Genomic DNA, 23,390 nt, shown 5'->3' on the forward strand with positions numbered 1-23,390 from the left:
CTCGAAAGTTTGCAAAGATGAAGTGTGAGATATGAAATCATTTAGTTGGATTTAGTTATGATAATTCCCAGTTCTTCACAAAAGTTTAATTACAAAAAAGGTACATTTTTCTTTGAAGTGAACTTTAGATATGAATTGCCATGTGAAGACATCTAGTATCTGGTGTGAAATTAGCAGTTTTTCGAAAATCAATTGGCTTAAAATAAAACTTTCAACATAGTCAAAATGAGTAAGTAATCCCATTTAGTTTACATCCCTTTATACAAACTTTTAATATATAGGAAATATCGGTCAAACTAGCGTAACTATTTTAATCGTATTTCAAACGCATTTACGTTTTATATGGTTTACAGTTAAAGCTAACGTGAAGCAGCTTAAATCGAATTTTAAACACGGGTAACTTGAGAAAGTAGTCCCATATGGTCTAGTGGTTAGGATTCCTGGTTTTCACCCAGGCGGCCCGGGTTCAATTCCCGGTGTGGGAACATCTTTTGCGCATCGATGCAGTGCTCAGCCTTTTCTAAAGATATTCATGGAAACACCCTAAAGTTGGCAAAAATGAAGTTTGAGATAGAAAATCATGGGAGTATTTAGTTATGATAATCCCTAGTTTTTTTCAAAAAAGAACCCTGTTTAATTACAAAAAAGGTACCTTTTTCTTTGAATTGAACTTTAGATATGAATTGCCATGTGAAGACATCCAGTATTTGGTCTCAGATAGAAGTTTTTCGAAAATCGATTGGATTAAAATGAAATTTTCAATATAGTCAAAATGAGTAAGTACCCTATATGGTTTACACCCCTTTATACAAACTTTTAATCGATAGGAAATATCGGTCAAACTAGCGGAACTATTGTAATCGTATTTTAAACACATTTACGTTTTATATGGTTTACAGTTAATCTAACGTGAATCAGCTTAAATCGACTTTTAAACACGGGTAACTTGAGAAAGTAGTCCCATATGGTCTAGTGGTTAGGATTCCTGGTTTTCACCCAGGCGGCCCGGGTTCAATTAATGGTGTGGGAATATCTTTTTGAGCATCGATGCAGTGGTCAGCCTTTTCTAAAGGGATTCATGGATATGCTCAAAGGGTTGCGAAAATGAAGTCTGAGATATGAAATCATGGGAAGATTTAGTTATGATAAATCCCGGTTCTTCACAAAAGTAGCCCGGTTCAATTCCAAATATGGCACCTTTTTATTTGAAGTGAACTTTAGATATGAATTGCAATGTGAAGACATCCAGTATTTAGTCTCAGATAGAAGTTTTTCGAAAATCGATTGGATTAAAATGAAATTTTCAATATAGTCAAAATGAGTAAGTAATCCTATATGGTTTACACCCCTTTATACAAACTTTTAATATATAGGAAATATCGGTCAAACTAGCGGAACTATTGTAATCGTATTTCAAATGCATCTACGTTTCACATTTTTACAGTTCATTTAACGTGAATCAGCTTAAATCGAATTTTAAACACGGGTAACTTGAGAAAGTAGTCCCATATGGTCTAGTGGTTAGGATTCCTGGTTTTCACCCAGGCGGCCCGGGTTCAATTCCCGGTGTGGGAACATGTTTTTGAGCATCGATGCAGTGGTCAGCCTTTTCTAAAGACATTCATGGATATGCTCGAAAGTTTGCAAAGATGAAGTGTGAGATATGAAATCATTTAGGAGGATTTAGTTATGATAATTCCAAGTTCTTCACAAAAGTTTAATTACAAAAAAAGGTACCTTTTTCTTTGAAGTGAACTTTAGATATGAATTGCCATGTGAAGACATCCAGTATCTGGTGTGAAATTAGCAGTTTTTCGAAAATCAATTGGCTTAAAATAAAACTTTCAACATAGTCAGAATGAGTAAGTAATCCCATATAGTTTACATCCCTTTATACAAACTTTTAATATATAGGAAATATTGGTCAAACTAGCGTAACTATTTTAATCGTATTTCAAACGCATTTACGTTTTATATGGTTTACAGTTAAAGTTAACGTGAATCAGCTTAAATCGAATTTTAAACACGGGTAACTTGAGAAAGTAGTCCCATATGGTCTAGTGGTTAGGATTCCTGGTTCTCACCCAGGCGGCCCGGGTTCAATTCCCGGTGTGGGAACATCTTTTTGAGCATCGATGCAGTGGTCAGCCTTTTCTAAAGACATTCATGGATATGCTCGAAAGTTTGCAAAGATGAAGTGTGAGATATGAAATCATTTAGGAGGATTAGTTATGATAATTCCCAGTTCTTCACAAAAGTTTAATTACAAAAAAAGGTACCTTTTTCTTTGAAGTGAACTTTAGATATGAATTGCCATGTGAAGACATCTAGTATCTGGTGTGAAATTAGCAGTTTTTCGAAAATCAATTGGCTTAAAATAAAACTTTCAACATAGTCAAAATGAGTAAGTAATCCCATATAGTTTACATCCCTTTATACAAACTTTTAATATATAGGAAATATCGGTCAAACTAGCGTAACTATTTTAATCGTATTTCAAACGCATTTACGTTTTATATGGTTTACAGTTGAAGTTAACGTGAATCAGCTTAAGTCGAATTTTAAACACGGGTAACTTGAGAAAGTAGTCCCATATGGTCTAGTGGTTAGGATTCCTGGTTCTCACCCAGGCGGCCCGGGTTCAATTCCCGGTGTGGGAACATCTTTTTGAGCATCGATGCAGTGGTCAGACGTTTCTAAACACATTCATGGATATGCTCAAAAGTTTGCGAAAAAGAACTTTGATATATGAAATCATGGGAGGATATAGTTATGATAATTCCCAGTCCTTCACAAATGTTTAATTACAAAAAAGGAACCTTTTTCTTTGAAGTGAACTCTAGATATTGCCATGTGAAGACATCTAGTATTTGGTCTCAGATAGAAGTTTTTCGAAAATCTATTGAATTAAAATGAAATTTTCAATATAGTCAAAATGAGTAAGTAATCCTATATGGTTTACACCCCTTTATACAAACTTTTAATCGATAGGAAATAACGGTCAGACTAGCAGAACTATTGTAATCTTAATTCAAACGCAATTACGTTTTATATGGTTTACAGTTAATATAACATGAATCAGTTTAATTGGAACTTTAAACCCAATAAACTTGAGAAAGTAGTCCCATATGGTCTAGTGGTTAGGATTCCTGGTTTTCACCCAGGCGGCCCGGGTTCAATTCCCGGTGTGGGAACATCTTTTGCGCATCGATGCAGTGCTCAGCCTTTTCTAAAGATATTCATGGAAACACCCTAAAGTTGGCAAAAATGAAGTTTGAGATAGAAAATCATGGGAGTATTTAGTTATGATAATCCCTAGTTTTTTTCAAAAAAGAACCCTGTTTAATTACAAAAAAGGTACCTTTTTCTTTGAATTGAACTTTAGATATGAATTGCCATGTGAAGACATCCAGTATTTGGTCTCAGATAGAAGTTTTTCGAAAATCGATTGGATTAAAATGAAATTTTCAATATAGTCAAAATGAGTAAGTACCCTATATGGTTTACACCCCTTTATACAAACTTTTAATCGATAGGAAATATCGGTCAAACTAGCGGAACTATTGTAATCGTATTTTAAACACATTTACGTTTTATATGGTTTACAGTTAATCTAACGTGAATCAGCTTAAATCGACTTTTAAACACGGGTAACTTGAGAAAGTAGTCCCATATGGTCTAGTGGTTAGGATTCCTGGTTTTCACCCAGGCGGCCCGGGTTCAATTCCCGGTGTGGGAATATCTTTTTGAGCATCGATGCAGTGGTCAGCCTTTTCTAAAGACATTCATGCATATGCTCAAAAGTCTGAGTTATGAAATCGTGGGGAGATTTAGTTATGATAATTCCCAGTTCTCCACAAAAGTAGCCCGGTTCAATTCCAAAAATGGTACCTTTTTATTTGAAGTGAACTTTAGATATGAATTGCAATGTGAAGACATCCAGTATTTGGTCTCAGATTAGAAGTTTTTCGAAAATCGATTGGCGTAAAATGAAATTTTCAATATAGTCAAAATGAGTAAGTAATCCCATATGGTTTACACCCCTTTATACAAACTTTTTATATATAAGAAATATCGGTCAAACTAGCGGAACTATTGTAATCTTATTTCAAACGCATTTACGTTTTATATGGTTTACAGTTGATATAACGTGAATCAGCTTATTTGGAATTTCAAACCCAAAAAACTTGAGAAAGTAGTCCCATATGGTCTAGTGGTTAGGATTCCTGGTTTTCGCCCGGGTTCAATTAATGGTGTGGGAATATCTTTTTGAGCATCGATGCAGTGGTCAGCCTTTTCTAAAGGGATTCATGGATATGCTCAAAGGTTTGCGAAAATGAAGTCTGAGATATGAAATCATGGGAAGATTTAGTTATGATAAATCCCGGTTCTTCACAAAAGTAGCCCGGTTCAATTCCAAATATGGCACCTTTTTATTTGAAGTGAACTTTAGATATGAATTGCAATGTGAAGACATCCAGTATTTAGTCTCAGATAGAAGTTTTTCGAAAATCGATTGAATTAAAATGAACATTTCAATATAGTCAAAATGAGTAAGTAATCCCATATGGTTTACACCCCTTTATACAAAGTTTTAATATATAGGAAATATCGGTGAAACTAGCGTAACTATTGTAATCGTAATTCAAACGCATTTACGTTTCAAATGGTTTACAATTAATTTAACGTGAATCAGCTTAAATCGAATTTTAAACACGGGTAACTTGAGAAAGTAGTCCCATATGGTCTAGTGGTTAGGATTCCTGGTTTTCACCCAGGCGGCCCGGGTTCAATTCCCGGTGTGGGAATATCTTTTTGAGCATCGATGCAGTGGTCAGCCTTTTCTGAAGACATTCATGGATATGCTCGAAAGTTTGCAAAGATGAAGTGTGAGATATGAAATCATTTAGTTGGATTTAGTTATGATAATTCCCAGTTCTTCACAAAAGTTTAATTACAAAAAAGGTACATTTTTCTTTGAAGTGAACTTTAGATATGAATTGCCATGTGAAGACATCTAGTATCTGGTGTGAAATTAGCAGTTTTTCGAAAATCAATTGGCTTAAAATAAAACTTTCAACATAGTCAAAATGAGTAAGTAATCCCATATAGTTTACATCCCTTTATACAAACTTTTAATATATAGGAAATATCGGTCAAACTAGCGTAACTATTTTAATCGTATTTCAAACGCATTTACGTTTTATATGGTTTACAGTTAAAGCTAACGTGAAGCAGCTTAAATCGAATTTTAAACACGGGTAACTTGAGAAAGTAGTCCCATATGGTCTAGTGGTTAGGATTCCTGGTTTTCACCCAGGCGGCCCGGGTTCAATTCCCGGTGTGGGAACATCTTTTGCGCATCGATGCAGTGCTCAGCCTTTTCTAAAGATATTCATGGAAACACCCTAAAGTTGGCAAAAATGAAGTTTGAGATAGAAAATCATGGGAGTATTTAGTTATGATAATCCCTAGTTTTTTTCAAAAAAGAACCCTGTTTAATTACAAAAAAGGTACCTTTTTCTTTGAATTGAACTTTAGATATGAATTGCCATGTGAAGACATCCAGTATTTGGTCTCAGATAGAAGTTTTTCGAAAATCGATTGGATTAAAATGAAATTTTCAATATAGTCAAAATGAGTAAGTACCCTATATGGTTTACACCCCTTTATACAAACTTTTAATCGATAGGAAATATCGGTCAAACTAGCGGAACTATTGTAATCGTATTTTAAACACATTTACGTTTTATATGGTTTACAGTTAATCTAACGTGAATCAGCTTAAATCGACTTTTAAACACGGGTAACTTGAGAAAGTAGTCCCATATGGTCTAGTGGTTAGGATTCCTGGTTTTCACCCAGGCGGCCCGGGTTCAATTAATGGTGCGGGAATATCTTTTTGAGCATCGATGCAGTGGTCAGCCTTTTCTAAAGGGATTCATGGATATGCTCAAAGGGTTGCGAAAATGAAGTCTGAGATATGAAATCATGGGAAGATTTAGTTATGATAAATCCCGGTTCTTCACAAAAGTAGCCCGGTTCAATTCCAAATATGGCACCTTTTTATTTGAAGTGAACTTTAGATATGAATTGCAATGTGAAGACATCCAGTATTTAGTCTCAGATAGAAGTTTTTCGAAAATCGATTGGATTAAAATGAAATTTTCAATGTAGTCAAAATGAGTAAGTAATCCCATATGGTTTACACCCCTTTATACAAACTTTTAATATATAGGAAATATCGGTCAAACTAGCGGAACTATTGTAATCGTATTTCAAATGCATCTACGTTTCACATTTTTACAGTTCATTTAACGTGAATCAGCTTAAATCGAATTTTAAACACGGGTAACTTGAGAAAGTAGTCCCATATGGTCTAGTGGTTAGGATTCCTGGTTTTCACCCAGGCGGCCCGGGTTCAATTCCCGGTGTGGGAACATGTTTTTGAGCATCGATGCAGTGGTCAGCCTTTTCTAAAGACATTCATGGATATGCTCGAAAGTTTGCAAAGATGAAGTGTGAGATATGAAATCATTTAGGAGGATTTAGTTATGATAATTCCAAGTTCTTCACAAAAGTTTAATTTCAAAAAAAGGTACCTTTTTCTTTGAAGTGAACTTTAGATATGAATTGCCATGTGAAGACATCCAGTATCTGGTGTGAAATTAGCAGTTTTTCGAAAATCAATTGGCTTAAAATAAAACTTTCAACATAGTCAGAATGAGTAAGTAATCCCATATAGTTTACATCCCTTTATACAAACTTTTAATATATAGGAAATATTGGTCAAACTAGCGTAACTATTTTAATCGTATTTCAAACGCATTTACGTTTTATATGGTTTACAGTTAAAGTTAACGTGAATCCGCTTAAATCGAATTTTAAACACGGGTAACTTGAGAAAGTAGTCCCATATGGTCTAGTGGTTAGGATTCCTGGTTCTCACCCAGGCGGCCCGGGTTCAATTCCCGGTGTGGGAACATCTTTTTGAGCATCGATGCAGTGGTCAGACGTTTCTAAACACATTCATGGATATGCTCAAAAGTTTGCGAAAAAGAACTTTGATATATGAAATCATGGGAGGATATAGTTATGATAATTCCCAGTCCTTCACAAATGTTTAATTACAAAAAAGGAACCTTTTTCTTTGAAGTGAACTCTAGATATTGCCATGTGAAGACATCTAGTATTTGGTCTCAGATAGAAGTTTTTCGAAAATCTATTGAATTAAAATGAAATTTTCAATATAGTCAAAATGAGGAAGTAATCCCATATGGTTTACACCTCTTTATACAAACTTCTAATCGGTAGGAAATAACGGTCAAACTAGCGGAACTATTGTAATCTTAATTCAAACGCAATTACGTTTTATATGGTTTACAGTTAATATAACATGAATCAGTTTAATTGGAACTTTAAACCCAATAAACTTGAGAAAAAAGTCTCATATGGTCTAGTGGTTAGGATTCCTGGTTTTCACCCAGGCGGCCCGGGTTCAATTCCCGGTGTGGGAACATCTTTTGCGCATCGATGCAGTGCTCAGCCTTTTCTAAAGATATTCATGGAAACACCCTAAAGTTGGCAAAAATGAAGTTTGAGATAGAAAATCATGGGAGTATTTAGTTATGATAATCCCTAGTTTTTTTCAAAAAAGAACCCTGTTTAATTACAAAAAAGGTACCTTTTTCTTTGAATTGAACTTTAGATATGAATTGCCATGTGAAGACATCCAGTATTTGGTCTCAGATAGAAGTTTTTCGAAAATCGATTGGATTAAAATGAAATTTTCAATATAGTCAAAATGAGTAAGTACCCTATATGGTTTACACCCCTTTATACAAACTTTTAATCGATAGGAAATATCGGTCAAACTAGCGGAACTATTGTAATCGTATTTTAAACACATTTACGTTTTATATGGTTTACAGTTAATCTAACGTGAATCAGCTTAAATCGACTTTTAAACACGGGTAACTTGAGAAAGTAGTCCCATATGGTCTAGTGGTTAGGATTCCTGGTTTTCACCCAGGCGGCCCGGGTTCAATTCCCGGTGTGGGAATATCTTTTTGAGCATCGATGCAGTGGTCAGCCTTTTCTAAAGACATTCATGCATATGCTCAAAAGTCTGAGTTATGAAATCGTGGGGAGATTTAGTTATGATAATTCCCAGTTCTCCACAAAAGTAGCCCGGTTCAATTCCAAAAATGGTACCTTTTTATTTGAAGTGAACTTTAGATATGAATTGCAATGTGAAGACATCCAGTATTTGGTCTCAGATTAGAAGTTTTTCGAAAATCGATTGGCGTAAAATGAAATTTTCAATATAGTCAAAATGAGTAAGTAATCCCATATGGTTTACACCCCTTTATACAAACTTTTTATATATAAGAAATATCGGTCAAACTAGCGGAACTATTGTAATCTTATTTCAAACGCATTTACGTTTTATATGGTTTACAGTTGATATAACGTGAATCAGCTTATTTGGAATTTCAAACCCAAAAAACTTGAGAAAGTAGTCCCATATGGTCTAGTGGTTAGGATTCCTGGTTTTCGCCCGGGTTCAATTAATGGTGTGGGAATATCTTTTTGAGCATCGATGCAGTGGTCAGCCTTTTCTAAAGGGATTCATGGATATGCTCAAAGGTTTGCGAAAATGAAGTCTGAGATATGAAATCATGGGAAGATTTAGTTATGATAAATCCCGGTTCTTCACAAAAGTAGCCCGGTTCAATTCCAAATATGGCACCTTTTTATTTGAAGTGAACTTTAGATATGAATTGCAATGTGAAGACATCCAGTATTTAGTCTCAGATAGAAGTTTTTCGAAAATCGATTGAATTAAAATGAACATTTCAATATATTCAAAATGAGTAAGTAATCCCATATGGCTTACACCCCTTTATACAAAGTTTTAATATATAGGAAATATCGGTGAAACTAGCGTAACTATTGTAATCGTAATTCAAACGCATTTACGTTTCACATGGTTTACAATTAATTTAACGTGAATCAGCTTAAATCGAATTTTAAACACAGGTAACTTGAGAAAGTAGTCCCATATGGTCTAGTGGTTAGGATTCCTGGTTTTCACCCAGGCGGCCCGGGTTCAATTCCCGGTGTGGGAATATCTTTTTGAGCATCGATGCAGTGGTCAGCCTTTTCTGAAGACATTCATGGATATGCTCGAAAGTTTGCAAAGATGAAGTGTGAGATATGAAATCATTTAGTTGGATTTAGTTATGATAATTCCCAGTTTTTCACAAAAGTTTAATTACAAAAAAAGGTACCTTTTTCTTTGAAGTGAACTTTAGATATTGCTATGTGAAGACATGTAGTATTTGGTCTCAGATAGAAGTTTTTCGAAAATCGATTGGATTAAAATGAAATTTTCAATATAGTCAAAATGAGTAAGTAGTCCTATATGGCTTACACCCCTTTATACAAACTTCTAATCGATAGGAAATAACGGTCAAACTAGCGGAACTATTGTAATCTTAATTCAAACGCAATTATGTTTTATATGGTTTACAGTTGATATAACGTGAATCAGTTTAATTGGAACTTTAAACCCAATAAACTTGAGAAAGTAGTCCCATATGGTCTAGTGGTTAGGAATCCTGGTTTTCATCCAGGCGGCCCGGGTTCAATTCCCGGTGTGGGAACATCTTTTGCGCATCGATGCAGTGCTCAGCCTTTTCTAAAGATATTCATGGAAACACCCTAAAGTTGGCAAAAATGAAGTTTGAGATAGAAAATCATGGGAGTATTTAGTTATGATAATCCCTAGTTTTTTTCAAAAAAGAACCCTGTTTAATTACAAAAAAGGTACATTTTTCTTTGAATTGAACTTTAGATATGAATTGCCATGTGAAGACATCCAGTATTTGGTCTCAGATAGAAGTTTTTCGAAAATCGATTGGATTAAAATGAAATTTTCAATATAGTCAAAATGAGTAAGTAATCCCATATGGCTTACACCCCTTTATACAAAGCTTTAATATATAGGAAATATCGGTGAAACTAGCGTAACTATTGTAATCGTAATTCAAACGCATTTACGTTTCACATGGTTTACAATTAATTTAACGTGAATCAGCTTAAATCGAATTTTAAACACGGGTAACTTGAGAAAGTAGTCCCATATGGTCTAGTGGTTAGGATTCCTGGTTTTCACCCAGGCGGCCCGGGTTCAATTCCCGGTGTGGGAATATCTTTTTGAGCATCGATGCAGTGGTCAGCCTTTTCAAAAGACATTCATGGATATGCTCGAAAGTTAGCAAAGATGAAGTGTGAGATATGAAATCATTTAGTTGGATTTAGTTATGATAATTCCCAGTTCTTCACAAAAGTTTAATTACAAAAAAGGTACATTTTTCTTTGAAGTGAACTTTAGATATGAATTGCCATGTGAAGACATCTAGTATCTGGTGTGAAATTAGCAGTTTTTCGAAAATCAATTGGCTTAAAATAAAACTTTCAACATAGTCAAAATGAGTAAGTAATCCCATTTAGTTTACATCCCTTTATACAAACTTTTAATATATAGGAAATATCGGTCAAACTAGCGTAACTATTTTAATCGTATTTCAAACGCATTTACGTTTTATATGGTTTACAGTTAAAGTTAACGTGAATCAGCTTAAATCGAATTTTAAACACGGGTAACTTGAGAAAGTAGTCCCATATGGTCTTGTGGTTAGGATTCCTGGTTCTCACCCAGGCGGCCCGGGTTCAATTCCCGGTGTGGGAATATCTTTTTGAGCATCGATGCAGTGGTCAGCCTTTTCTAAAGGCATTCATGGATATGCTCAAAAGTTTGCGAAAATGAAGTCTGAGATATGAAATCATGGGAAGATTTAGTTATGATAATTCCCGGTTCTTCACAAAAGTAGCCCGGTTCAATTCCAAATATGGCACCTTTTTATTTGAAGTGAACTTTAGATATGAATTGCAATGTGAAGACATCCAGTATTTAGTCTCAGATAGAAGTTTTTCGAAAATCGATTGGATTAAAATGAAACTTTCAATATAGTCAAAATGAGGAAGTAATCCTATATGGCTTACACCCCTTTATACAAACTTTTAATATATAGGAAAGATCGGTCAAACTAGCGTAACTAGTGTAATTGTATTTCGAACGCATTTACGTTTATGTGGTTTACAGTTAATCTAACGTGAATCAGCTCATTTGGAATTTTAAACCCAAAAAACTTGAGAAAGTAGTCCCATATGGTCTAGTGGTTAGGATTCCTGGTTTTCACCCAGGCGGCCCGGGTTCAATTCCCGGTGTGGGAACATCTTTTGCGCATCGATGCAGTGCTCAGCCTTTTCTAAAGATATTCATGGAAACACCCTAAAGTTGGCAAAAATGAAGTTTGAGATAGAAAATCATGGGAGTATTTAGTTATGATAATCCCTAGTTTTTTTCAAAAAAGAACCCTGTTTAATTACAAAAAAGGTACCTTTTTCTTTGAAGTGAACTTTAGATATGAATTGCCATGTGAAGACATCCAGTATTTGGTCTCAGATAGAAGTTTTTCGAAAATCGATTGGATTAAAATGAAATTTTCAATATAGTCAAAATGAGTAAGTACCCTATATGGTTTACACCCCTTTATACAAACTTTTAATCGATAGGAAATATCGGTCAAACTAGCGGAACTATTGTAATCGTATTTTAAACACATTTACGTTTTATATGGTTTACAGTTAATCTAACGTGAATCAGCTTAAATCGACTTTTAAACACGGGTAACTTGAGAAAGTAGTCCCATATGGTCTAGTGGTTAGGATTCCTGGTTTTCACCCAGGCGGCCCGGGTTCAATTCCCGGTGTGGGAACATCTTTTTGAGCATCGATGCAGTGGTCAGCCTTTTCTAAAGACATTCATGGATATGCTCGAAAGTTTGCAAAGATGAAGTTTGAGATATGAAATCATTTAGGAGGATTTAGTTATGATAATTCCCAGTTTTTCACAAAAGTTTAATTACAAAAAAAGGTACCTTTTTCTTTGAAGTGAACTTTAGATATTGCTATGTGAAGACATGTAGTATTTGGTCTCAGATAGAAGTTTTTCGAAAATCGATTGGATTAAAATGAAATTTTCAATATAGTCAAAATGAGTAAGTAGTCCTATATGGCTTACACCCCTTTATACAAACTTCTAATCGATAGGAAATAACGGTCAAACTAGCGGAACTATTGTAATCTTAATTCAAACGCAATTATGTTTTATATGGTTTACAGTTGATATAACGTGAATCAGTTTAATTGGAACTTTAAACCCAATAAACTTGAGAAAGTAGTCCCATATGGTCTAGTGGTTAGGAATCCTGGTTTTCATCCAGGCGGCCCGGGTTCAATTCCCGGTGTGGGAACATCTTTTGCGCATCGATGCAGTGCTCAGCCTTTTCTAAAGATATTCATGGAAACACCCTAAAGTTGGCAAAAATGAAGTTTGAGATAGAAAATCATGGGAGTATTTAGTTATGATAATCCCTAGTTTTTTTCAAAAAAGAACCCTGTTTAATTACAAAAAAGGTACATTTTTCTTTGAATTGAACTTTAGATATGAATTGCCATGTGAAGACATCCAGTATTTGGTCTCAGATAGAAGTTTTTCGAAAATCGATTGGATTAAAATGAAATTTTCAATATAGTCAAAATGAGTAAGTAATCCCATATGGCTTACACCCCTTTATACAAAGCTTTAATATATAGGAAATATCGGTGAAACTAGCGTAACTATTGTAATCGTAATTCAAACGCATTTACGTTTCACATGGTTTACAATTAATTTAACGTGAATCAGCTTAAATCGAATTTTAAACACGGGTAACTTGAGAAAGTAGTCCCATATGGTCTAGTGGTTAGGATTCCTGGTTTTCACCCAGGCGGCCCGGGTTCAATTCCCGGTGTGGGAATATCTTTTTGAGCATCGATGCAGTGGTCAGCCTTTTCAAAAGACATTCATGGATATGCTCGAAAGTTAGCAAAGATGAAGTGTGAGATATGAAATCATTTAGTTGGATTTAGTTATGATAATTCCCAGTTCTTCACAAAAGTTTAATTACAAAAAAGGTACATTTTTCTTTGAAGTGAACTTTAGATATGAATTGCCATGTGAAGACATCTAGTATCTGGTGTGAAATTAGCAGTTTTTCGAAAATCAATTGGCTTAAAATAAAACTTTCAACATAGTCAAAATGAGTAAGTAATCCCATTTAGTTTACATCCCTTTATACAAACTTTTAATATATAGGAAATATCGGTCAAACTAGCGTAACTATTTTAATCGTATTTCAAACGCATTTACGTTTTATATGGTTTACAGTTAAAGTTAACGTGAATCAGCTTAAATCGAATTTTAAACACGGGTAACTTGAGAAAGTAGTCCCATATGGTCTAGTGGTTAGGATTCCTGGTTCTCACCCAGGCGGCCCGGGTTCAATTCCCGGTGTGGGAATATCTTTTTGAGCATCGATGCAGTGGTCAGCCTTTTCTAAAGGCATTCATGGATATGCTCAAAAGTTTGCGAAAATGAAGTCTGAGATATGAAATCATGGGAAGATTTAGTTATGATAATTCCCGGTTCTTCACAAAAGTAGCCCGGTTCAATTCCAAATATGGCACCTTTTTATTTGAAGTGAACTTTAGATATGAATTGCAATGTGAAGACATCCAGTATTTAGTCTCAGATAGAAGTTTTTCGAAAATCGATTGGATTAAAATGAAACTTTCAATATAGTCAAAATGAGGAAGTAATCCTATATGGCTTACACCCCTTTATACAAACTTTTAATATATAGGAAAGATCGGTCAAACTAGCGTAACTAGTGTAATTGTATTTCGAACGCATTTACGTTTATGTGGTTTACAGTTAATCTAACGTGAATCAGCTCATTTGGAATTTTAAACCCAAAAAACTTGAGAAAGTAGTCCCATATGGTCTAGTGGTTAGGATTCCTGGTTTTCACCCAGGCGGCCCGGGTTCAATTCCCGGTGTGGGAACATCTTTTGCGCATCGATGCAGTGCTCAGCCTTTTCTAAAGATATTCATGGAAACACCCTAAAGTTGGCAAAAATGAAGTTTGAGATAGAAAATCATAGGAGTATTTAGTTATGATAATCCCTAGTTTTTTTCAAAAAAGAACCCTGTTTAATTACAAAAAAGGTACCTTTTTCTTTGAATTGAACTTTAGATATGAATTGCCATGTGAAGACATCCAGTATTTGGTCTCAGATAGAAGTTTTTCGAAAATCGATTGGATTAAAATGAAATTTTCAATATAGTCAAAATGAGTAAGTACCCTATATGGTTTACACCCCTTTATACAAACTTTTAATCGATAGGAAATATCGGTCAAACTAGCGGAACTATTGTAATCGTATTTTAAACACATTTACGTTTTATATGGTTTACAGTTAATCTAACGTGAATCAGCTTAAATCGACTTTTAAACACGGGTAACTTGAGAAAGTAGTCCCATATGGTCTAGTGGTTAGGATTCCTGGTTTTCACCCAGGCGGCCCGGGTTCAATTCCAGGTCTGGGAACATCTTTTTGAGCATCGATGCAGTGGTCAGCCTTTTCTAAAGACATTCATGGATATGCTCGAAAGTTTGCAAAGATGAAGTTTGAGATATGAAATCATTTAGGAGGATTTAGTTATGATAATTCCCAGTTTTTCACAAAAGTTTAATTACAAAAAAAGGTACCTTTTTCTTTGAAGTGAACTTTAGATATTGCTATGTGAAGACATGTAGTATTTGGTCTCAGATAGAAGTTTTTCGAAAATCGATTGGATTAAAATGAAATTTTCAATATAGTCAAAATGAGTAAGTAGTCCTATATGGCTTACACCCCTTTATACAAACTTCTAATCGATAGGAAATAACGGTCAAACTAGCGGAACTATTGTAATCTTAATTCAAACGCAATTATGTTTTATATGGTTTACAATTAATTTAACGTGAATCAGTTTAATTGGAACTTTAAACCCAATAAACTTGAGAAAGTAGTCCCATATGGTCTAGTGGTTAGGATTCCTGGTTTTCACCCAGGCGGCCCGGGTTCAATTCCCGGTGTGGGAACATCTTTTGCGCATCGATGCAGTGGTCAGCCTTTTTTAAAGATATTCATGGAAACACCCTAAAGTTGGGAAAAATGAAGTTTGAGATAGAAAATCATGGGAGTATTTAGTTATGATAATCCCTAGTTTTTTTCAAAAAAGAACCCTGTTTAATTACAAAAAAGGTACATTTTTCTTTTAATTGAACTTTAGATATGAATTGCCATGTGAAGACATCCAGTATTTGGTCTCAGATAGAAGTTTTTCGAAAATCGATTGGATTAAAATGAAATTTTCAATATAGTCAAAATGAGTAAGTAATCCCATATGGCTTACACCCCTTTATACAAAGTTTTAATATATAGGAAATATCGGTGAAACTAGCGTAACTATTGTAAACGTAATTCAAACGCATTTACGTTTCACATGGCTTACAATTAATTTAACGTGAATCAGCTTAAATCGAATTTTAAACACGGGTAACTTGAGAAAGTTGTCCCATATGGTCTAGTGGTTAGGATTCCTGGTTTTCACCCAGGTGGCCCGAGTTCAATTCCCGGTGTGGGAATATCTTTTTGAGCATCGATGCAGTGGTCAGCCTTTTCTAAAGGCATTCATGGATATGCTCAAAAGTTTGCGAAAATGAAGTCTGAGATATGAAATCATGGGGAGATTTAGTTATGATAATTCCCAGTTCTCCACAAAAGTAGCCCGGTTCAATTCCAAAAATGGCACCTTTTTATTTGAAGTGAACTTTAGATATGAATTGCAATGTGAAGACATCCAGTATTTAGTCTCAGATAGAAGTTTTTCGAAAATCGATTGGATTAAAATGAAATTTTCAATATAGTCAAAATGAGGAAGTAATCCCATATGGTTTACACCCCTTTATACAAACTTCTAATCGATAGGAAATAACGGTCAAACTAGCGGAACTATTGTAATCTTATTTCAAACGCATTTACGTTTTATATGGTTTACAGTTGATATAACGTGAATCAGCTTATTTGGAATTTCAAACCCAAAAAACTTGAGAAAGTAGTCCCAATGGTCTAGTGGTTAGGATTCCTGGTTTTCAACCAGGCGGCCCGGGTTCAATTAATGGTGTGGAAATATCTTTTTGAGCATCGATGCAGTGGTCAGCCTTTTCTAAAGGGATTCATGGATATGCTCAATTGTTTGCGAAAATGAAGTCTGAGATATGAAATCATGGGAAGATTTAGTTATGATAAATCCCGGTTCTTCACAAAAGTAGCCCGGTTCAATTCCAAATATGGCACCTTTTTATTTGAAGTGAACTTTAGATATGAATTGCAATGTGAAGACATCCAGTATTTAGTCTCAGATAGAAGTTTTTCGAAAATCGATTGGATTAAAATGAAATTTTCAATATAGTCAAAATGAGGAAGTAACCCTATATGGTTTACACCCCTTTATACAAACTTCTAATCGATAGGAAATAACGGTCAAACTAGCGGAACTATTGTAATCTTAATTCAAACGCAATTACGTTTTATATGGTTTACAGTTGATATAACGTGAATCAGTTTAATTGGAACTTTAAACCCAATAACCTTGAGAAAGTAGTCCCATATGGTCTAGTGGTTAGGATTCCTGGTTTTCACCCAAGCGGCCCGGGTTCAATTCGCGGTGTGGGAACATCTTTTGCGCATCGATGCAGTGCTCAGCCTTTTCTAAACACATTCATGGATATGCTCAAATGTTTGCGAAAATGAAGTCTGAGATATAAAATCATGGGAAGATTTAGTTATGATAATTCCCGGTTCTTCACAAAAGTAGCCCGGTTCAATTCCAAATATGGCACCTTTTTATTTGAAGTGAACTTTAGATATGAATTGCAATGTGAAGACATCCAGTATTTGGTCTCAGATAGAAGCTTTTCGAAAATCGATTGGATTAAAATGAAATTTTCAATATAGTCAAAATGAGTAAGTAATCCTATATGGTTTACACCCCTTTATACAAACTTCTAATCGATAGGAAATATCGGTCAAATTAGCGGAACTATTGTTTTCGTATTTTAAACGCATTTACGTTTTATATGGTTTACAGTTAATCTAACGTGAATCTGCTTAATTAGAATTTTCAACACAGGTAACTTGAGAAAGTAGTCACATATAGTCTAGTGCACAGGTGTCAAACACATGGCCCGCGGGCCACATGTGGCCCGCCATCTCATTTTATGTGGCCCGCGAGGGCTTAATTACTCATTCGCCCGAGACTCATTCTCCTGTATTTATAACGCTGCTAGGCACACCAACGCGAGTTATCTTGCCTCTGAAATTTATCTATTCCTTGTGTTGTTATTTTTACATTACTTAGGAATAATTTTGATTAGTCAGAAAAAAAATTTCTGGCCAATCAAACAAACGTACATATATACCTCAATGATCTCTCTGGCAAAAGTTATAACTAAATTACTACACCCATTGCGACATCCAACTGAACCGAAAATCATCGCTGTCACTTCAAAATTTATCATTCGCAATCAATTTTTTTCAACTCCATAAGTTAATATGCAGATTGAGAAGGGGTAAGACAGTGAAAGACTGCATGAATCAATTTGTAACATTATTTTTAATGTTTCAAAGCTTTTTCTAACTTTTAATTTTGTCAATTTGAATCGTTAAACTCGAATAAAAATGCACTTTTTAGGCTGTCAACCGTAGTCAGACAAAAGTTATCATTCAATCTCAATAGGATCATATTCATTCTTAGAGCGGCCCCTGAAGTCTGAAAATTCAAGAACAGAGTTACTGAACATAATGTTATTGTTTGAAACATGTTTATGACAGTTTATTTAAGTTATATTGGGATGTAGATTTGCTATGCTTTGAAGATAATACTCGCGAGGAAAAATTCGAAATTATAGTTTCGTGATTTTCATGTTTATGACTAACTGTACATGTATAAATAATATTCATAACTTTGTATTGTATGTAATAAATTACTAATTTTAGTCAAACACTGTATATTTTGTAATTTCTTTGGTGCAAGTCTAACTTTGTTTCAGCAAATAGCAAATAACTTTTTGATTTTTTGCTGCTTACATATTGATTTTGTGTTGCTGCTGTTGCAATTTTTTAGTGTTTGCAGATTTAATGTGTGTATGCTAACAAATTCATGTTCTTAGCAGCTCACAATTTTTGATTTTACTGAAAGTATGCCCATGTTGATGGGTATTGTGTAACTTTTCTTCTGATTTTTTTTCGAAAACAAGTGTTCTGCATGTTTTGCTGTGCAACTGTTCTGTTTGCAACTTTAAGTAATAAAGTCAGAGTTATTTAATATTAAAGACTAGTTTAAGTTATTTTATATTAATCGATTACATTTCATTACAATTATAAGTTACATTTGGCCCTTTGAGGACAGCCATTACGCTGATGTGGCCTTCGGTGAAAATGAGTTTGACACCCCTGGTCTAGTGGTTAGGATTCCTGGTTTTCACCCAGGTGGCTCATGTTCAATCCCCGGTGTGGGAATATTTTTTTGAGCATCGATGTAGTGGTCAGCCTGTCTAAAGGCATTCATGCATATGCTCAAAAGTCTGAGATATGAAATCATGGGAAGATTTAGTTATGATAATTCCCAGTTCTCCACAAAAGTAGCCCGGTTCAATTCCAAAAATGGTACCTTTTCATTTGAAGTGAACTTTAGATATGAATTGCAATGTGAAGACATCCAGTATTTGGTCTCAGATTAGAAGTTTTTCGAAAATCGATTGGCTTAAAATGAAATTTTCAATATAGTCAAAATGAGTAAGTAATCCTATATGGTTTACACCCCTTTATACAAACTTTTAATCGATAGGAAATAACGGTCAAACTAGCGGAACTATTGTAATCTTATTTCAAACGCATTTACGTTTTATATGGTTTACAGTTGATATAACGTGAATCAGCTTATTTGGAATTTCAAACCCAAAAAACTTGAGAAAGTAGTCCCATATGGTCTAGTGGTTAGGATTCCTGGTTTTCACCCAGGCGGCCCGGGTTCAATTCCGGTGTGGGAACATCTTTTTGAGCATCGATGCAGTGCTCAGCCTTTTCTAAAGATATTCATGGAAACGTCCCAACGTTGGCAAATATGAAGTTTGAGATGGAAAATCATGGGAGTATTTAGTTATGATAATCCCTAGTTTTCTTCAAAAGAGAACCCTGTTTAATTACAAAAAGGTACCTTTTTCTTTGAATTGAACTTAAATATGAATTGCCACGTGAAGACATCCAGTATTTGGTCTCAGATTAGAGGTTTTTCGAAAATAAATTGGCGTAAAATGAAATTTTCAATATAGTCAAAATGAGTAAGTAATCCCATATGGTTTACACCCCTTTATACAAACTTTTAATCGATAGGAAATATCGGTCAAACTAGCGGAACTATTGTAATCGTATTTTAAACGCATTTACGTTTTACCCTAGGACATTTATGTATTCGCGGCATCTAACTTTCGCGTTTTCACGGTGTCATCCTCTCGCGAAAGTTTCATGTGCGAAACTAAACTATCATAACAAACGAGCGAAAAAATGAAACTAAATAGCTTTGTTCATTGATACTGTAGAATGGAATTTTATAACGACATTTATTTTAACGTTTTCAACGACCACTATAGCATCGTTAAAATATAAACCAACAAAATAATTTGACTGTCAAAATTTATTACGTTATTATTTTGCAATTAATTATGATTATTTTCCCATTAAGAATGATTTATAATGATGGGAATTTGATGTCAATGCACACGCGTTAGTAGCGTTTGCTGGGGACATCAATCAATGCAGTGAGCACCATGTGTTGAAATAAAATAAGACACATGCACTGACACTCGCAGTACTACACAACCAGCATGGCTCTGGAAAGGTTTGGATTCAACACTGACACCTCTTCAATAACTTGTAATTTTTTGAGATTTGTTTTGTTTTAAGTGATGTGACTGACGAGACGTTTTTAAATTAAAATAGGCAAAACATGACCGCAGTTAAAACGCTACAAAAAGACATCTTTTTTTTTAGCGTTTTAACAAAGATCAATTTTGCGGATTTTATTTTAAGTTCATTCGGAGGCTTTTACGCTTTCGATGGGACATGGCCAAGTGGGTGTTTGATAAAACTTACTCTTCTGCAAACCTTTATAAAAGTCGTTAACAAAAATATTTTGCCTCTGATGATGATAATAATGATGCCTAAGAACTACTAGAAGTTGATGTTTGTCTCTATGGCTTGGAATGAAGTGATATTCTACAGCGATAAAAACCGCGTCCATGGCCGTTGGGCGAATAACTTTTCGAATAAATGATGTTGAGGTCGAGTTATCTGAAGGAATTTATCATTGCGTTGGAACTGAAAAAACAAATCCGTTTGAGTTGACCTTGTGTTTGAGATGAATCAATTTTGTTTCATTTTATCTGAGGGCGAGTTATCCGAGTTGGACTGTACTTACCGTAAAAAAGTCCCAAAAAGTTGGGGCGGCTGAGCCGTCCAGCCACCCCAATGAAAACGGGACTGTTGATAGTCCAATAAACAAATGGCAGCAAGCGATCAAATTGTATTATCGACCTTGCCCACACCATTCTACCTGCGGTTCGCAATTACAAACTAGTCGCAAATTGAAATTTTTTGTATCGTTGAACTGAACCTGAGGAATCTAATTATGTTTGTTCCATTGCATTTATTTTCACATCACTATATTTTCGCACTTATCAGAGCTGCGAAATTAAGTTGCTTCGAAATTTTACTCTGTGAGCTACTCATGAAATTAAATACTAGCGAAATATAAGTGTCCTAGGGTATATGGTTTACAGTTAATCTAACGTGAATCTGCTTAATTAGAATTCTCAACCCAGGTAACTTGAGAAAGTAGTCCCATATGGTCTAGTGGTTAGGATTCCTGGTTTTCACCCAGGTGGTCCGGGTTCAATTCCTGGTGTGGGAAAGTCTTTTTGAGCATCGATGCAGTGGTCAGCCTTTTCTAAAGGCATTCATGGATATGCTCAAAAGTTTGCGAAAATGAAGTTTGAGATAAGAATTCATGGGAAGATTTAGTTATGATAATTCCCAGTTCTTCACAAAAGTAGCCTGGTTCAATTACAAAAAAGGTACCTTTTTATTTGAAGTGAACTCTAGATATGAATTGCCATGTGAAGACATCCAGTATTTGGTGTGAAGTTATCAATTTTTCGAAAATCATTTGGCTTACAATGAAAATTTAAACAGTCAAAATGGGTAATTAATGCCATACGGTTTATAACCCTCTATACAAAAATTTTAATCTATAAGAAATATCGGTGAAAGTAGCAGAACTATTGTAATCGTATTTTAAACGCATTTATGTTTTATATGGTTTACAGTTGATATAACGTGAATCAGTTTAATTGGAACTTTAAACCCAATAAACTTGAGAAAGTAGTCCCATATGGTCTAGTGGTTAGGATTCCTGGTTTTCACCCAGGCGGCCCGGGTTCAATTCCCGGTGTGGGAACATCTTTTTGAGCATCGATGCAGTGCCCAGCCTTTTCTAAAGACATTCATGCATATGCTCAAAAGTCTGAGATATGAAATCATGGGAAGATTTAGTTATGATAATTCCCAGTTCTTCACAAAGTAGCCTGGTTCAATTCCAAAAATGGTATCTTTTTATTTGAAGTGAACTTTAGTTATGAATTGCCATGTGAAGACATCCAGTATTTGGTATCGATTAGAAGTTCTTCAAAAATCATTTGGCTTACAATGAAAATTTAAACATAGTCAAAATGAGTAAGTAATGCCATATGGTTTACACCCCTTTATACAAACTTTTAATCTAAAGGAAATATTGGTCAAACTAGCAGAACTATTGTAATCTTATTTCAAACGCATTTACGTTTTATATGGTTTACAGTTGATCTAACATGAATCAGCTTAATTGGAATTTTAAACCCAATAAACTGGAGAAAGTAATCCTATATGGTCTAGTGGTTAGGATTCCTGGTTCTCACCCAGGCGGCCCGGATTCAATTCCCGGTTTGGGAACATCTTTTGGAGCATCGATGCAGTGTTCAGCCTTTACTAAACACATTCTTGAAAATGCTCAAGTTTGCAAAAATGAAGTTTGAGATAGGAATTCATGGGAAAATTTAGTTATGATAATTCCCAGTTCTTCACAAAAGTAGCCCGGTTTAATTCTCAACATAGAGCAGATCTCTTCTAAGGATACCAATAACTTGTCACCAAATTAATGATAATGGGCAGAGAACTGGAAACCTCAAATTGCATGTTGGCTTGAGATCCTTGCTTCCACTTTATATTCCAGTCATGGGATGGACTAAAGATCTTATTGGTCATATAATGTTCATTTAACACATCCATAAAATGAGTGTCAGATTTTTACTGAAGGAGTTACGCAGCAAGAGAATTCATATTGTCCCCTTGTTAGACATCCACACAAGCCTCCCATTCACAACATTCATCTTGCGAACATGTTCCATTTATAATGGCATTTATGTTCAGTTAGTTAATTTTAGGATTTTAAGAATCTGTACAAATATTTACCTGAAGATGCTTGACTATGTTGACGACCTCGCGAGTTGAGTAAGGGTAGGCGATGGTTCCTTGGTCCGCCAGATTCCTCAACTCCCCAAACGCAAACACGAGTTTGCGCAGTGTATCCTCAGGCACATCCTTTCCATACTGTCTCAACATGGAAACCTCTCCCTCTACATCTGGGTTATCTAATGCATGACAGCTGAAAATATCCCCTGCAAAGATCAAAGCAGTAAAAAAAGTTATGGATTGCATATTGTCGATGCAACAGAGTAAGCAAGAAATCTGTCATGAAATTGGAGAGCAATGAATGACCATCAAAGTTTACCTGACTTATTAGGTATGCTATATTAAGCAACTGAGCAGACGCTGGAATTGGTAAGTGGAAAGACAACTACAGTGAACCCCCAAGGTTACGATGTTTTTGTTTTATGCTTTTTTTCACCTTACATTGTGGAACACAATGTTTTTCATGCCCTCCATATGGCATTATTTTCGTCATATGACATCAACAAAACTGTCTCTCGAAATTCAAACTTGGCCGTCGGTGTGCTGAATACCTCGGAATAACGAAGATGCCAATGTCCTATTTGCCGAAATTTCTCCCACATTGCCTGAAATAAACACGATGCTGGCCCTCTCTCAGCTCAGCATTATTTGTTATAAGTTATTGCGAAAACGACACCAAAAACGAACTTCATGTTGCGCTTTTAGTAATGCTTTGAACTCTTCAACAATGCTGAGTGATGCGCTTTTCAAAGTGGGCTCAATTATGG

At 35.0% G+C, this 23,390-nt stretch overlaps 1 protein-coding gene and 30 non-coding genes across 31 annotated transcripts in view; 30 read left to right on the forward strand and 1 right to left on the reverse strand.

Moving 5' to 3' along the window:
* LOC137401070 (von Willebrand factor A domain-containing protein 8-like) overlaps positions 1 to 23,390 on the reverse strand; it is a 127,934-nt gene that overhangs the window by 75,400 nt on the left and 29,144 nt on the right. Inside the window, exon 18 of the mRNA XM_068087420.1 lies at positions 22,624 to 22,829. Coding sequence (XP_067943521.1) covers positions 22,624 to 22,829 — 206 coding nt within the window. The remainder of the gene's footprint in view (positions 1 to 22,623; positions 22,830 to 23,390) is intronic.
* On the forward strand, positions 414 to 485 carry Trnae-uuc (transfer RNA glutamic acid (anticodon UUC)). The gene has a single exon. It is a non-coding gene; the product is annotated as a tRNA-Glu (tRNA).
* Trnae-uuc (transfer RNA glutamic acid (anticodon UUC)) lies at positions 1,504 to 1,575 on the forward strand. The gene has a single exon. It is a non-coding gene; the product is annotated as a tRNA-Glu (tRNA).
* Positions 2,047 to 2,118, forward strand: Trnae-cuc (transfer RNA glutamic acid (anticodon CUC)). The gene has a single exon. It is a non-coding gene; the product is annotated as a tRNA-Glu (tRNA).
* Trnae-cuc (transfer RNA glutamic acid (anticodon CUC)) lies at positions 2,589 to 2,660 on the forward strand. The gene has a single exon. It is a non-coding gene; the product is annotated as a tRNA-Glu (tRNA).
* On the forward strand, positions 3,123 to 3,194 carry Trnae-uuc (transfer RNA glutamic acid (anticodon UUC)). The gene has a single exon. It is a non-coding gene; the product is annotated as a tRNA-Glu (tRNA).
* Positions 3,668 to 3,739, forward strand: Trnae-uuc (transfer RNA glutamic acid (anticodon UUC)). Its single transcript has one exon. It is a non-coding gene; the product is annotated as a tRNA-Glu (tRNA).
* On the forward strand, positions 4,737 to 4,808 carry Trnae-uuc (transfer RNA glutamic acid (anticodon UUC)). The gene has a single exon. It is a non-coding gene; the product is annotated as a tRNA-Glu (tRNA).
* Trnae-uuc (transfer RNA glutamic acid (anticodon UUC)) lies at positions 5,279 to 5,350 on the forward strand. Its single transcript has one exon. It is a non-coding gene; the product is annotated as a tRNA-Glu (tRNA).
* Trnae-uuc (transfer RNA glutamic acid (anticodon UUC)) lies at positions 6,369 to 6,440 on the forward strand. Its single transcript has one exon. It is a non-coding gene; the product is annotated as a tRNA-Glu (tRNA).
* On the forward strand, positions 6,912 to 6,983 carry Trnae-cuc (transfer RNA glutamic acid (anticodon CUC)). The gene has a single exon. It is a non-coding gene; the product is annotated as a tRNA-Glu (tRNA).
* Trnae-uuc (transfer RNA glutamic acid (anticodon UUC)) lies at positions 7,446 to 7,517 on the forward strand. The gene has a single exon. It is a non-coding gene; the product is annotated as a tRNA-Glu (tRNA).
* On the forward strand, positions 7,991 to 8,062 carry Trnae-uuc (transfer RNA glutamic acid (anticodon UUC)). Its single transcript has one exon. It is a non-coding gene; the product is annotated as a tRNA-Glu (tRNA).
* Positions 9,060 to 9,131, forward strand: Trnae-uuc (transfer RNA glutamic acid (anticodon UUC)). Its single transcript has one exon. It is a non-coding gene; the product is annotated as a tRNA-Glu (tRNA).
* Positions 9,597 to 9,668, forward strand: Trnae-uuc (transfer RNA glutamic acid (anticodon UUC)). The gene has a single exon. It is a non-coding gene; the product is annotated as a tRNA-Glu (tRNA).
* Positions 10,143 to 10,214, forward strand: Trnae-uuc (transfer RNA glutamic acid (anticodon UUC)). Its single transcript has one exon. It is a non-coding gene; the product is annotated as a tRNA-Glu (tRNA).
* On the forward strand, positions 10,685 to 10,756 carry Trnae-cuc (transfer RNA glutamic acid (anticodon CUC)). Its single transcript has one exon. It is a non-coding gene; the product is annotated as a tRNA-Glu (tRNA).
* On the forward strand, positions 11,230 to 11,301 carry Trnae-uuc (transfer RNA glutamic acid (anticodon UUC)). Its single transcript has one exon. It is a non-coding gene; the product is annotated as a tRNA-Glu (tRNA).
* Trnae-uuc (transfer RNA glutamic acid (anticodon UUC)) lies at positions 11,775 to 11,846 on the forward strand. Its single transcript has one exon. It is a non-coding gene; the product is annotated as a tRNA-Glu (tRNA).
* On the forward strand, positions 12,312 to 12,383 carry Trnae-uuc (transfer RNA glutamic acid (anticodon UUC)). Its single transcript has one exon. It is a non-coding gene; the product is annotated as a tRNA-Glu (tRNA).
* Trnae-uuc (transfer RNA glutamic acid (anticodon UUC)) lies at positions 12,858 to 12,929 on the forward strand. Its single transcript has one exon. It is a non-coding gene; the product is annotated as a tRNA-Glu (tRNA).
* Positions 13,400 to 13,471, forward strand: Trnae-cuc (transfer RNA glutamic acid (anticodon CUC)). Its single transcript has one exon. It is a non-coding gene; the product is annotated as a tRNA-Glu (tRNA).
* Trnae-uuc (transfer RNA glutamic acid (anticodon UUC)) lies at positions 13,945 to 14,016 on the forward strand. Its single transcript has one exon. It is a non-coding gene; the product is annotated as a tRNA-Glu (tRNA).
* Positions 14,490 to 14,561, forward strand: Trnae-uuc (transfer RNA glutamic acid (anticodon UUC)). Its single transcript has one exon. It is a non-coding gene; the product is annotated as a tRNA-Glu (tRNA).
* Trnae-uuc (transfer RNA glutamic acid (anticodon UUC)) lies at positions 15,027 to 15,098 on the forward strand. The gene has a single exon. It is a non-coding gene; the product is annotated as a tRNA-Glu (tRNA).
* Positions 15,573 to 15,644, forward strand: Trnae-uuc (transfer RNA glutamic acid (anticodon UUC)). The gene has a single exon. It is a non-coding gene; the product is annotated as a tRNA-Glu (tRNA).
* Trnae-uuc (transfer RNA glutamic acid (anticodon UUC)) lies at positions 16,664 to 16,735 on the forward strand. Its single transcript has one exon. It is a non-coding gene; the product is annotated as a tRNA-Glu (tRNA).
* Positions 19,039 to 19,109, forward strand: Trnae-uuc (transfer RNA glutamic acid (anticodon UUC)). The gene has a single exon. It is a non-coding gene; the product is annotated as a tRNA-Glu (tRNA).
* Positions 20,957 to 21,028, forward strand: Trnae-uuc (transfer RNA glutamic acid (anticodon UUC)). The gene has a single exon. It is a non-coding gene; the product is annotated as a tRNA-Glu (tRNA).
* Positions 21,503 to 21,574, forward strand: Trnae-uuc (transfer RNA glutamic acid (anticodon UUC)). Its single transcript has one exon. It is a non-coding gene; the product is annotated as a tRNA-Glu (tRNA).
* Positions 22,033 to 22,104, forward strand: Trnae-cuc (transfer RNA glutamic acid (anticodon CUC)). The gene has a single exon. It is a non-coding gene; the product is annotated as a tRNA-Glu (tRNA).

The sequence above is a fragment of the Watersipora subatra genome, chromosome 7 (genome assembly GCF_963576615.1).
Source record: "Watersipora subatra chromosome 7, tzWatSuba1.1, whole genome shotgun sequence".
NCBI classification, from domain to species: domain Eukaryota; kingdom Metazoa; phylum Bryozoa; class Gymnolaemata; order Cheilostomatida; family Watersiporidae; genus Watersipora; species Watersipora subatra.